Source organism: Pezoporus occidentalis, unplaced genomic scaffold (genome assembly GCF_034315485.1).
Source record: "Pezoporus occidentalis ecotype Australia unplaced genomic scaffold, CSIRO_AGI_Poc_V1 ctg147, whole genome shotgun sequence".
NCBI lineage: Eukaryota > Metazoa > Chordata > Aves > Psittaciformes > Psittacidae > Pezoporus > Pezoporus occidentalis.
The window spans coordinates 667,302-681,821 of record NW_026913284.1 but is presented as its reverse complement, the minus strand read 5'-3'; the positions used below and the strand labels follow the sequence as shown (position 1 = coordinate 681,821).

The window sequence follows — 14,520 nt, the reverse complement described above, 5'->3', positions numbered from 1 at the left end:
TCGGGAACTGATTGATTTAGAAGTAGTCGTCAGAATAGGCAACTTCCTAATCTCTAGATAAAATTTTTCAGGATTGTAATAAAATGGTTGTCACTCACACATCATTCTCCTTAGTTACAGCATTTCAAAAAAGCTTCACAGAACAGCTGAGAGTACACTTTTGAAACTAAGGATCTTGTCTCCTGGGAAAAGCATTGCAAGTGACTTAGGCTTTCTTAAGCGACTATTGGAGACATTTTTGTGTAAACCTGTTAGTATATACATATTCCAGGATTCTTGAACTTTCAAGCCCTTTTACCAAGTTAAAGTAAAAAAAATAAAAAAATAAAAAAAAACATAAAACCCAACACTCAAACCCATGCAAACCTCCTTTCCTGTCTCTCAAATTTTAATGGCAACAGAGGTGGCCTTTTTACTCAGGAATGTTGATTTAATTAGGTTTTCAATAAGTGCATGAATGAAGTATCTATGTTACTCTTTCCTTGTAAAATATTACTTGATTATGGGCTGTACGCTTCAAGCCCTGTCATGTGAGTTCTGTGCCTGAGTAGAGAAGAAGCAAGGTTTACTTCTGCAGAAATCATTCCCCAGTGAAACAATCAAACAAAAACAACAAAAAAACCCAAACCCAAACCAGCCCCAAAAGCACCGCCACTACCACCAAAATAGCAACAAGCAAACCACAAATCATTCCTGATTGTCCTCCACTGTTTGCATTCCTTATGCATGCAGTGAGAGCTACCTACTCATTTGCTATTTCAGTCACCTACAGCTGTTGTGTGAAAATTCATGTTTTGAATGTGGTCTTTAAGATATTAGGCAGTTGGGTCAGTTCAGAAGTGTTTGGCCAGCTTTTTACATTTGCTGTTCATCAGTGATTCTTGTGTATGTTCCTTGTAAGAAAAAAATATATAAACAAAAAAAATCTACTTCAAAGAAAAGTGAAATGGTTACTTCACAACAACAAATATTTTTACCTGTCAGATTTCTGATGTTATTGATCCATGCCATGGTAAAGGAACTGGGATGCTATTTGAGTAAATTGTCCCATAGCGTTCTTAACTGGAAATGCTGCACTTCAGTTTTTTAGCTCCAAAATGTGGAGTTAAGCATCCCCCAGTGCAGAATTGTGCAAATGCATTGCCTGGCTCAGAATAAGAGACTTTACCAGTAGGCACATTCTCTTACATTAAAGATAACATTAATATACTTTTTTAAACAAACAACTTCAGTAACTATAAGTTAATGAACTTGTATGACATCACATTTGCCATATAATGAAAAAAAGCTTAAACAGTTGAAAGAAGACAGCTAGTCTGCTCAGAATGCATAGAACAGTTTCCCAGGCTTCCTTGTTTCTATGCCTATAGGGGATAAATTTTGTTAGTATAATTAAGTGATAAGTGAATTACCTATGGCGTATAACTTAAAAGTAAGGAGGTAAATGGCTGATAAACCTTAAGGAGAGTTATGATACATAAAACTCTGTTTCAAAGGCAGTTCTAAAAAAATAGTATTGTTTAAGAAGCTTTAAAGATAAGTGTGTGTAACTTTTGCTATCTAACCTCTGAGGTCTCCCAGCAGTTTTACTGCAGTGTTCTTCCTTACCTGCCATACTTCTACAGTCCTGCAAGAGAGGAGTAATTGGTGTACCCATCTGTGTTGGGATGATGATTTTTGTGATTAAGGGAGCCTTAAAAATGGGATGGAAATCTAAGAAACCTGTTCTTAATTTGTGTCCTCAACCTGACAACGCATGAGTAATTTCATGCACATGGCATGTTTTAAATTTGGTCAAATTTCTGTGTACGTTCATCTTCAAGTGACTTCTTAAAGTGACATGAATGTTTACAAAGGTGGCTGACAGTGGCTTAAGATGTATTGTAGTCTTCACTACAACGAGTAACAGCTTCTTGAGGTACAGTTGAAAAGTTTTTGTATTTTCTGACTCCCCTTTCTTCTTTATGGGGAGTTATAAAAAAAAAACCTCAGAGTATCCAATAAAAAAATCTCAAATAAGAATGTCCAATAGACTAGTGACCAAGTTGACAAATTAGCAGTAAAATGAATTTCCAGGACCAGATGGTGAAACAGAATTCATAAAAGAAGCAATTATTTATAGTAATAGTCTTTAGCCTGGAAAAGAATGCCCTGAGGGAGAAGCTCTGCTAGAAATCTGTGAAGTATGCCATGGCTGCAGCCATAGAGTGAGTATTTGCCAGCCCTGGTATATGAAGAAGTAGGTGGCAGCAATGAGTTGAACACAGGTTCAAAACTCATTGAACAAACTCAAAACAAGAGGGAATGCTTCTTTGTTATTCAGTAAGCTGTGGAAATTCTTGCAGCAAAGCACATATGCAAAAAAGATGTTTGTGGATAAAGCTTAGACAAATTCATGGAGAAAAAACAGTTGTCATGGACCATTATAGAGAAAAAGCCTGCAACTATAAAACAGAGATTAGAGTGATGTGTAGAGTTTGCCAGTTCAAACTGAATGTTATAAATAGAAGTCACAAGAAACCAAAATAAAATGTAGGTACTAGACAACATTTGAGTCATAGTATATCTGATGCATACTCTTTCCAAGTGCATTTGTATTTTGCTTGGTTTACTTCTCCTTTTTCTCCTAAAAAGCATTGCTTTTTAGGTTGTATCCATGAAGCCTTGCTTGTGTTTTGTGGTGTAAACTGGTTACCTGATGTTTGCCTAAGAACATAGTAAAATGTTTCATTTAGTTGTTAGATAAATTAAAAGGCAATTTAAGAGTTGAAATGCCTGCAGACTTCAGCTTGGAACACGTTATTTGAGAAAATCTGACATGTGGCTGAATTTTTATGCCCATTTTAGAAGGACTATGACAGTCTTTCAGGGAAAAAAGAATTCAAAGCTAAGTAGCAACTGTAGTTAGAAGGGACAAACTGCAAATAGAGCTTTGGTTGAAAATGTTGTTTTTCCAGCATTTGCTACCAATTCAAGCTACAGTATATGTTTTGTGAATAGTGGTTTAGCACTTTTAGCACATTCTGCAAACTAATTATCTACACATCCAAAGTGCCAAATGAATAAAAAGCTAATGTTTCATACAGCACCTTTCAGTAATTACAGTTATGCAGAAAAGCATTTAGTCTCTTTGTAAAGAAGTATTTAAAATAGCCCTATTTCCCTTTCATTTTGTTGCAGAAGAATTTTACTGTCTGACTTTCTTTTGCATAAAAATAGTGCAATTTAGAATACATTGAAAAAAGATTAGATAAATATGAAATGTTTTCTCCCAGTAGTAATTTTCTCAAGCATTACCTTGAATTTCTTTATAAAACTTTGAATTTTTTAACAACACTGAAGCCTTCATTAAAGGAACCTTTAAATGCTTTGAATTGTGAAAGGGTGGAAGCATCTCAATAAATAAAAGAAAAAATTGCAAAGTAAAATAAGGGTCAGATATGAATGTCAAAACCAAGAACTGTCTTAGACTATTTCTGTAGCTTGTCATTTAGTCAAAAATGTTTTACAGGAAGTAGTAATTCTATTACAGTGTGTCTTATTCAGTTCAGTTGAAGACCTACATTTCTGAACTTAGTGAAATCACAATACAAAATGTAAATGGTCATTATTCATAATTGCAATATGCTAAATGCTTATGCAGTCACTACTCAAAAGCTCTTTTGTCAGCTTTTTTTCTGCAAGTATGAGTTCCTATTGAAGACTACTTCATTAGCCCTGCCAGGCAGTAATACAACGGAGCCTCTGTCACACTCTGCGTGTAGGCTTGGAGCTTTTACTTCCTCTCTTGATCTTTTGCTTTGCAGATTTTAAAACTAGAGTGGATCATTACTGTTCTCTGATTTAAATGGTCATAAATTGGCATGCAGCAAGGCAGCTAACTTTTGATTGAAACTGACAGAGGCCTTAAGTATAGATCACTTATAACATAGAATTTTAACACGATGATAGAAGCTGTCCTCTCCCTTGGTGAGTGCTTCCAGCAAGTGCTGATGACACTCAGCTATGTGGTACAGTCAACATGCTGGAGGGAAGGGATGCATTCAAAGGGACCTTGACATTCTTGAGAGGTGGGCCAACACAAACCTCATGAAGTTCAGCAAAGTGAAGTGCAAGGTCCTACACCTGCGTCAGAGCAATCCCAGGCACAGCTACAAGTTGGGTGTAATTGTGAAGACGTTTTGGTTTAATTTTTAATTCCTTTGAATCTTTCTTGAAATGCATGCTGTTTACGAGCTATTAATGTTGTTATCCTGTTGTGCAAAAGTTCCTGTAATTCAAAAACTATTCTTAGCTAGATTTAAAATAGGTGGGGTTTTTGGTGGGTTGGGGGTTTTGGGGGCTTTTTGGTTTGGTTTGGTTTGGTTTTTTTTCATAAACTAAGGAGAAAAACAAAACCCTCTTAACTGCTTAAGAAAGTTCCTAACTACCAGTGCAGTACCAGTTTTTGCTTGACTTCTGGGAGAAGTAAAGTTGTTTGCTGCTCTTTCCTATTAGTTTCTAACTCTCCTTATAGCATACTAAAAAAACCTTAGACTAATTGTGAGTTTATTTTCATTGAGAGTAGTCCCTTATAATGAGCATTAGGTATTTTGTACTTATTAATTTATTTATTTATTGCATTTACCATCTTGCTTTCCCAGACAGTGAAATTTTCTTCCTAAAACTAAACAGTCTGGTAAGCAGAATCAGATTTGATCCATAAACTTGGGGAATGCCCCACCTAGTGGATGATCACTAACTCATTTTCTCATTGCTCCAGTTCAGACAGGAGACTTAAGGTTATTTTTGATTACATACTAACCATGTTTACTGTCAGCTCAGGAAATTGAATAAAAAGCTGGATTTTCTTTTGCCCTTTTCTTGCGAAGGTGGTGGTGGCAGAGGAAGGGAAGTATCTCAACAGAACAATTTTCTGTCTGGGTGAAGAAAAACACCTTTCTTTAATATGAGTCTCACCTTCCTCTTGTACAAGAACAGATGCAGTGAGCTTTAAAACAGGACAGCAAAATGGAGGGAGTGGAAGCCTATCTGCTTGTATCTGAGACCCTTGTGCTTTTGAAGGCAGACTAGGGGATACAAGTTATACCCCACTGTGCACAGAAATTATTAATTGGGAAGAGTGGGATGAGGTAATATGTTGCTTTGCCCTTCCTGTTCCTGTGTCTTATAATGTCCATATACATCCTCCTGTGGGTAAAAAAAAATTGTCAAAGGCAAATTTTTTGTTCCCTCAAAGTTAAATTTCTCATCTTTCTGTCCTGCTTTTGGAGTTGGTGTTTGAGTTGTATGTAATGAATTCTATTTCTTCTGTATTATAAGAATTTATCTGTGATTTCTTATAAATTTATTACTGAAAGAGGACTGGATACACAGTGCATAAGAATAAACAAGAGTTTGTCTGGAGTAGACACTACATTCTATAAATTAAATCAAATGCTGAGAAATCACACATCTTTTGGAGAGGCTTAAGCATACAGCTAATGTCCAAATGATAAAATAAAAGCAATGCCTGTAGACATGTGTAAAATACTACTTTTGAACATCATAAAAAGAGGAGACAGAAACAAGAATCTTTTGCAGCCATATTCTAGTTCAGAGTTTCCCTGAAGTTACTGCTTGTTTGCTAAATTCCAAACAGGGAAAAAGAAATGTGTGAAGTTAAGCTGACAATTTGAAGTAAATTGTTTTTAATTCTTACTTCATGGCTACATCCTGTCTTTTGATGTGGGTTGTTAGGGACATGCCAAGTGTTACAACCTTATGTTTCTGTAGGCTGAGTCTTGGTTGCTTTTTCTCTTTTCTCCCCCTCCCTTTAATTTCTTTTTTTTTTTCCCTAAGAATTAATAAGATTAAAGTTGTTTTTTGCTGCTGCTACCTTCATTAACCTTGGCATTTCTATAAATAGAACACCATGCTAAATAAATACAAATGCAAGATTTGCTGATGGCATACCAGTGTAATGTGTTGCTTGCTTTTGCCACATGATGTAAAAGCACATAAGCAATATATTTAAGGTATCATCAATGAATCTTGGAGTCAGTTATATAGTCGATGTTACAGTCTGAAAACAAATTTTCTGAAGAACACAATTCTACCCATTCCTGGTGTTAGAATCAGCACAGGGAGGCTGACATTGGTTATTCTGTTCAGAAGTACCTCCTGAATTCAAAGGTTGCCCCCACAGTACATTACATTATTTTCGTCTCGTATTCTGACATTGCTTCGTCTGCATAGCTTATGTCCATAACCTGTACATTATGATTTTTTCCTTATGCTTAAGTGAGTGATTAATTTCTTTAATAATCATTTTGTGCAACAGAACTGGTGTCACTTGTTACAGCTCATATAAAATACATGGAAAAACTCAATAATATTGAGTACATGAAACTACCACAGTAGAATATTACTTTTATATAAAAAGTTCTTTAAATAGGCTGTATTACATTTTTAAGAGTTCGACTTCCTTTCTGTCTTGTTCTTTATATTCAGTTTTCTTTTATGATGTCCATTGAGAAATGCAAAATGACATAGCTCACTATGCTCACAGTATTTAATATTAAAGTAGAGGAATAAGTTCTACACTCTACTCTTCCTCTTCACTGTTCAAAAGCTTATGAAACAGCCTGTAGAAATAAAAACCCTTAAAACTGTCTTCATAAATTCCTGGGTGTTAGGAGAGGAATTTTGGTTAAATTTCTTGCCCAGATTGAAATATACTGAAGTATAAATCTAGACTATGGTTTTTTTTCTTGTTTTTTCCCAGGCCTTCAGTCTTGGGCAGGCTTAGAAAGGTATTAATTTATACCTAGTTAGGCTTATAGTGAGTTAATTTGTGCAGACTGCAGGACCGTCATTCTCTACGCATTCATTAGAAGTTGTACTTCCCTTAGTCCAAGATGGAGTTCATTTTCTGGAGACAGAATAAGTATGGGTGAAGGAGTGGTAACTTCAGGAAATATGAAGAAATAACTGTCTTCCTACCACCTTGTTAGTGAGTTTTGCTCAGGCTTCATAGTTTTGTATCCTTTTTGCCAATATAGAAGGGTTTATTTTGACAAAAAAAAAAAACAACCCTCACCAAACCATAATCATGGCAGTCTGTCAATAGTGTAGTTCAGTAGGGCTACTGCCATTAAATGGGTTATAGCTTAATGTATTGGGTGGGGAGGAGGGAGGAAAAGTAGCCCTTACTCTTGGAACAGATGAGCAACATTTGCTCTTATGCTAAATTAAAATAAAAATCACAACAATTCGTGCCTGAGTTTCTTTGAGACTCTCAAGATTAAAACAAAAGTCTTCAGTTGTCTCTTCTGCATGACGGTGAAGCTGTATGATAGTGAAGGACTCAAAACTGAAGTACTGCTTTGCAAAAAAAAAAAAAAAAGGAATAAATGGATCTTTTTCTTTTATATCCTATGACATGGTTTGTTTTTCTGACCTTTGTCCTGATCTTGGTGTGTCCCAAGATCAAATCAAGGCTTTATATCCAGTAGTCAGCACCAGTTTATGCTTTCTTGGTTTGTGGGGACATGGAGGAAGGGGGAGAAGTGAAACTGTCCAAGCTGCCTGCCTACACACACAGCGCTTCCTTACGCAGTAGTGTTGCACTCCCCTTCATGGAGGTGCCCTGCCTCACTAGAAAGTAAACATGTATGCATGCCTGTGGAACAAGTCACCTCCCCTTCATACAATTTAGAGACAATAATACACCATAATGAGAAAATTGGAGTGGGGAACAGGGGGGTCTAGGGAAGAAGTTACTTTTGACCTTAAAGTTAGTTTTCTTTCTAGGGTGAAAAATAGTACCACCATATGTCACATAAAAATCTAGTATGTTTTGGTAAACCTGAGAGGGCAGTTTTCAGTACACTTGAATTCCTGGCTGTACTACATCACCATTGAAGTGTTTACACAAACTTGCAGTTATAATCCTGGTTATAAATTTTACTGAATTGTGTACTCGAAGTAGAATATGAAAATAAAATATAGGCCATCATGGACAAATTCCATTACTACTAAAGCAGAACTGAAAATATTTTTGGGGGTTTTGTTTGATTGGTTTTTTTTTTAAGAAGCACCATGTTTCTAAAATTAGGAGGTAGCTGTGTTGTATGGCAAATCTAATGCATAAGCACTAGATTTAAGAAAGCTGTTGGCTCACTTCTGTTTTTATTGGAGCTCATCACAAGCCTGTAGGCTGTAAGAGAAGCAGAGGTTGCAAATATGGAGTATTTCTTTACAATTATTTCATAAGTATCCTCAAAGACAAGTGATACTATGCTATATTGATTTTGCTTGCCGCCTTTTTGCTAGATAGCACTTAAAAAATACTGCTATATATAGTTTTTTGGCAAACTAATTTGTTTTTTACCTGCTAAGAGGAATGCCACTTTCATCTCCCAGCATGCTTCTAACTCTGCTTGCATGCACAGGGGGACAAATTTTATATTTTACTGTAATAAATGAACAATTGTAATACTTGATATTGGTGAAGAATAAAATGTATTCTAGCTGGGCATGACAGACTTCTTTCTTTTTGTTTGGAAAATGCATATCACCCAAGCCAGGACTGAAGCCTGTTTTGTCCCTCCTGTTTAAATTAGAACACCTTTCCAGTAAACTGTTACCTTGTAAATTAAAAATGAAAGCAATGTAAGCTGTATTCCTTGTGCTCTCAGAGCTTTTTTGGCATGAGAAATAATTGGTAACATATTTAATGCCTTTTTGTAAACTTCATACAGGCGCACATCTATTCTTTGGGTACAACGATGAAAGCAGTGATAGAATATACATTAGAACCTGAGACAGAATCAGAATTTGGACAGGATCTACATACTCTACTGGAACAAATGCAAGAAGAGAATCCTGAAAATAGGCCAGATATTGAGGTAAAACAGCTTTACATAATTTCCTGTTCAAAATAAGATTTCTGTATGTGTGCTCATTAATAAACAGATGGTCTTTAATATACTCAAATTTTATCAGAAAGCTGAAGTTTTCCCAGACTCAAAAGAAATTGTTTCTTCCTACTCTAAGGGAGTGGCAACCTGAAGAACAGATGTAGATATTCTACAGTGATGCGACTTTTGGAAGAACATTGGGCGAATACACTTGTGGTTCTAAATTTTCTTATTAACTGTTTCTTCCCATTTAATGTTTAGTTTAGAGAGTGAAAGCCATTAGAAGTAATAGATATCACAGGAATTATGCTGTGAAATACCTTTAGTTTTCATAAAGAATTTGAAGATATAAAGAATTTTTCAAGATAACATGTTATTTGGTATTAATGTGTGAAAATTTAGCTTTAATCTGTTGTTTTGCAGACTTTCAGACTGTAGCCAGAGAGTAACAGTTGTTCAAATACAGCTTTACATGAATTCAGTTCATCTACTTCTGTGTAGTGCTGTGTACTTTTTTTTTTCCCCTTCTGAGCTGATTGTGCGTATTTTAAATGCTGTAGCACCTATAATCAATCCTTCACGTAAAGGGTGCTGCAGAAGAGGAATTAATAGATTCATTTTTATAAAGCAAATATTGGCTCCCTGGCTGGGGACTACCCAGGCAGGAAACTTTTCCTGGCACAGAGCCTTCTTGATCAGCTCTCCTGTATTTCTTTTTGTTCACCTTCAAGCATAATCGGGAAAGGAATTGTACAGTACTCTGTATCCATCTCCATTTGGTCTGTAGTCAGAGAAAGCTATTGCTGACTACTCACATCAGCCCAAGAATAGAGTGGGTCAAGGATGGTCTAGGGTAATATACGAAGGTTGCTTTGTGACCATATGGAAAGATTATTTTCATTCTTGGGGGGGGGGGGGGGGACACGACCAAAAAAAAAAAAACAAACCACCCCACCAAAAAGAACCACAACAACAACAAAACAAACCAAAAAAAAAAAAGGAAAAAACCCCAAAACAAATAAACAACACAGCACTGCCCCTCCCACCCCAGAAAAAATGTCTCAAGTTTTTCCTGCCCTTCCTCAATCTGGTATGTGAACAACGGAGCCGGTATCTTCCTTCCGCTCACAACTGTAGAAGAGCAGTTAAGCGGGCTAATGGGGAAGTAAGAGCAGCTCATCAGAGCTGTATGAGGTCCCATCAGTGTTTATTTAGGAACAGTTACTGAGGAAACAGTGGGATGCAGCTCTCTTTCACTTCCTTCCCTAAGTGACAGGTTTTCAAATGTGTGAATGCCTGTAGGTAATTGTGTGTGAGACCAGTGCTAATGCCATTGAATGATACTCAGGCTACATTTTAGAGCTATGAAATAATGTTTCTTTTTGGGCTTTGATAATGATTGCTTTCTCTAATTGGTAACAGTGTATTCCAGATATTTGTATTTTGAAGTTCTTAAAAGATTCAGGATATACTTATAATGTAATTTTGGTAATAAAACCAGTTATTATCCTGCATATATCACTTAAAATGAATCACTGGCTGTGTAAAAAATAATCCACACTCTAGATTTCTGTGGTTTCATGATGCTATTCATATATATTAATTTTATCAGTTGTTCTTAGTGTTCTGACTGTAGGCTAGAACTTGAAATGTATTAAATAATTTCATGATAGCCTGTGGTAAAAATGAGAAATTAATTCAATGACATAATAGAAACACAGTATAATGAACAGCGCACAAAAAACCTCCAATATAACATCATATAAATTCAGATGTACTGTGTGAGTTAACATGATTGACTTTAGTCAAAACTCACAAATTATTAATAATTAAGTATTTAACACTAATTTTCTCTAGAGCATTTTGTCATTATGTGAAGAAAAACTGAAGGTTGCTTCATCAAGTAATATTTGTCGAAGCCTGTCTGCTGTTGGAAGAAGAGTTCTTTCAATTGAATCATTTGGTGCTTCCCAAGGTAACCTTAAAATATATTTAGTGTAGAACTTTAGATTGCCTGACATATGTAATGATTTTTAAAATACTGTGTTTGTGTACTTTCTCTTATAGGTTCCTTTCTAAATATCAAAAAGTCATTATTAATTATTTGTGGATTGGGGGTGGGGAGCAGCAAAAGTACAATTCTTAATGAACATAATTAATATATTTTGTGTCCTTTTATGATTAAAAGTGACTTGTCCAGAAATAAATAATTTGTGTAACATACTAAAGATATGTAACAGTAGTAGCAGAAAAGCAATATAAATATTTTTTAGGAAAGATTAGAAGGTTTAAATATGCATTTAATACAAGCATCTGTTTTTGCATCTAGATATCTGTGATAACATGTGGAAGGGAAGAATGTGTCAGAGAAGTTTGGGATCTAAATTGCATTCAAATGAGAAAAACAACATAGCAGGTGATTTGTCTGCAGTAGAAGATGTGACAGCTACCTGTCATAAGGATTCTTCTATAGTTACTATGGTGACTGGCAGAGAAAGAGGTTTAAAGGAAATGCAAATTGATCTGGATAACGAGAAAACTCAACATTCTCAACTTGCAACTAAAAAGAGCAAAGAAGAGGACAAACATGCAGTGTATACTGACAGTTTTGCTAGTGTTGCATTGGATATAAAATCTGGTGTTACTGACCTGGAGAGAGATGGCATTTTTAAGAAAGGCTCTTTGAGAAAAATTAAAACCTTTCCAAAGCTACCAATGGAACCTGCAAATACGAATAACTTTTTTACTTCTGTAACCAACAGAGGACCGCTAGCTAGGAAAAATCACTTGCTAACACAAGAGTCACTACCTCTAGACAATAATAATGAGGTTGCTTTTGCAAAGGGAAATCTGAATTCGTTTGCTATAAGTAGTCCACCAAAAATAGAACCAACGAATCACCAGGTTAATGATCTTCATTTAGAAGCTCCATGTGTATGCACACAGGTGTCTGGCATGAATCTAGAAGAACATAAGTTGCTTATTAATGGTAAAAAGATGGGGTTTGCTTCATCTGATCACAAAGATGACTGTTCTGATGCTACCTCTGAACTGCCAAATACAGCTAGTATGCTGAAAGGTCCAAATCAATCACTTGCTGGAGCAAAAATGCTAGACAATTACATGGCATTGGAAGACTATTCTGAAACTTTTCAAGGGTCAAATGAAAATTCTTTACCACATTTTAGCAAAATGGCGTCAGTGTTAACAACAAAACCCAGTGGGAACAGATATGGATCAAACCTAATTAGGTCTCCAGAATTAAGCAACGGTGCGATGAGTGCAAACAATAATGAAGATAATCTTTGTGGAGGCAGAGGGTCAGAAATCAAAAATAATGAGCAGGTAGTAAAAATAAAGTCTTCATTATATAGTTGCTGTAGTCACTTATGTGGAGATGAAATGACTTAAATACTGTGTGATTTTATTTAATTTTTTTTCCCCCTCATCCCCTTTAGCATCCTGGAAAATTGAATTTTGCTAGTCTGCACACTTTTAGAGTTAATATTGGAAACATGGTGATCCTTTTTTCCCTCTTTAAAAGTAAAGTGCTGCAGAGAAAACTATGCTGTGCAAAATCAACTTTCATCTTAATTTTTTTTCTTACAAATGGAGCATACTTGCTAGTGTGTTAGAGGAGCATAAAAGTCGGTTACATTTGTAAGAGAACATTACCAAAGCTTATGTAGGTTTTTAACTCTTTGTTACTGTCAGTGCATAAAGCCCACTGCCTTGCAGTGGGCATCCCAGGTGCTTATAAAAATTGCAGAGTTCCTGACTGTAAACATGACCTCATTGAAATCAATGGCAATATCCCATCTGCTTCAGGAGGTGGAAAGACTCCGCTTTTTTTTTTTTCTTTTTAATCGATGTGTACATTTAAGTTTTTTGAAAACTGTACATATGCTATATCTGTTCTGTGTTCTTAAATTACCACTTCTGTGTTTGTTATGTATATTTCATGATAGAATTCAAATATGTGCACAATATGATGGATATGTTGTCTCAAGCCTTTCACCTTTATAAATAGTCAAATACAAAGAAGGAGAGCTGATAATTAGTCTACTAGAATTTGTTGATAGGTAGTTGTAGTGTGGTCTCTGCTCAAGTTACATATTCTCAGGGTGGACAAGTTTGGTCTCTGACTAGATGGTTTTCTCTTGTGCCACACTCAAAGAGATGTAAACAAGCCATGTAATAGGAAAGCTGCTGGCTAAAAATGCATGTGGTTGATGCCAGCCTTGATGACAGTCCAGCCTTGCTGTGACTTGATAAAAATGAGCAGCACAAACTTCAAATATTTCATTTACAAAAATTATGAAGATACCGGGGTTTTTTTCCTTATTTGTTTACTGTCAACTCATCCTTGTTCTCCTTGCCTAAAAGCCAGTCTTCCAGCCCTCCCATGCAGTGGCACCTAAGGTTATTTTCAGTCTGCATCCATACCTCTTTTCACCTTGCCTGAACACATCCACTGGAGTAGTAACCTAGGACTATCAGGTGTGTTCATCATAGCTAAAAAAAAAAAAAAAAAATCAGTTCAACATTGAAGATACTGTTTTAAATTATTTTTTTATCCCTTTCCTGTCTCTTCTCCTCTCAACAGCATGTACACTTACTGAACTCACAGTCCAGAAGGATAGTAAATATGGATAAGTACCACATGACATGGTTTTGCTCTCTGAGGGAGCTACTCACTATATGCATATTGAATCCTTTATTTAATTCTTAAATCCTGCAGGTGCATTCTTCAGACTCTGGGAAAAGATCCATGTACTGTAGACACATTTTCTTTTTTTCCCCTCTTCCTGCTCTGCACTATGCAGCCTAACATATTCAGAAGAGTCCCAAGTCTTCTGCTTTTCCTATGTCACTTGCTACCCTGGGTTTACGTGAGCCTCTTCATTTAGTAGATGTACTTGTGTTTCTAACAAGGACCATAGTAATTTCAATCACTGACATCTTGTGAGAAAGTTTATTAGTAAACAGAAATGTAGATATGTCTTAGTATTCAAGCAACAGAAAAAACTGTCAACTGAAGTACAAGTCTTTTCTCTGAATTGAGTTTTTATGTTTTAATGCTAAACTCTATAAACCTAGGAGTTATCTTGCATGTTCATTTGTCATGGAGAAGATGGCTAGGATAAGGCTATCAGACCACTATAAAACCCTACTGCAGCTGGTTTGGATTTTTGTTTTGTTTTGTGGTTGTGGTTTGGTTTGGTTGTTTTGGGGGGTTTTAATTCCAGGAAATAAAGGTACCATACTTAAGTCACTCACCTTGAGGTGGAAGTGGGCTTACTTAAGCTTCTGTGTGAACTAGAGAGGTGTGGTGTATAAACTGTCATCACTTAGGAACATAAATTGAGTGTAGTGATAGGGGTCCTACTTTAGGTAGGAAAAAATCTGTTGAAATAAGACCTGTACTCTGTCCTTCCTGGATTACCAGGACAACAATTTTAAGTCTGGGTACATGAAGATACTTTTGAGAAAATAACCTTGCTCAGAATTAAAGTTTTCTAAAATTCTTGCATGATTTAAAAGATGTAAAAAATGTCCCATTTCCTTTTCCTGCAGCCACACTAGAGACTGGCACATGGAAAAGTAAACAAGAATG

General features: G+C 35.9%; 1 protein-coding gene across 2 annotated transcripts in view; it reads left to right on the top strand.

Annotated features, from left to right (window-relative positions):
- Positions 1-14,520, top strand: part of KNDC1 (kinase non-catalytic C-lobe domain containing 1) — a 69,698-nt gene that overhangs the window by 17,577 nt on the left and 37,601 nt on the right. Inside the window, exons 4-6 of one of the 2 annotated variants that reach the window (XM_062610364.1) lie at positions 8,745-8,891; positions 10,761-10,878; positions 11,233-12,248. In XM_062610364.1, the coding sequence (XP_062466348.1) occupies positions 8,745-8,891; positions 10,761-10,878; positions 11,233-12,248 (1,281 nt within the window). Of the gene's footprint in view, positions 1-7,838; positions 8,892-10,760; positions 10,879-11,232; positions 12,249-14,520 lie in introns of those variants that run through there. The other variant, XM_062610363.1, reaches the window with a different exon arrangement.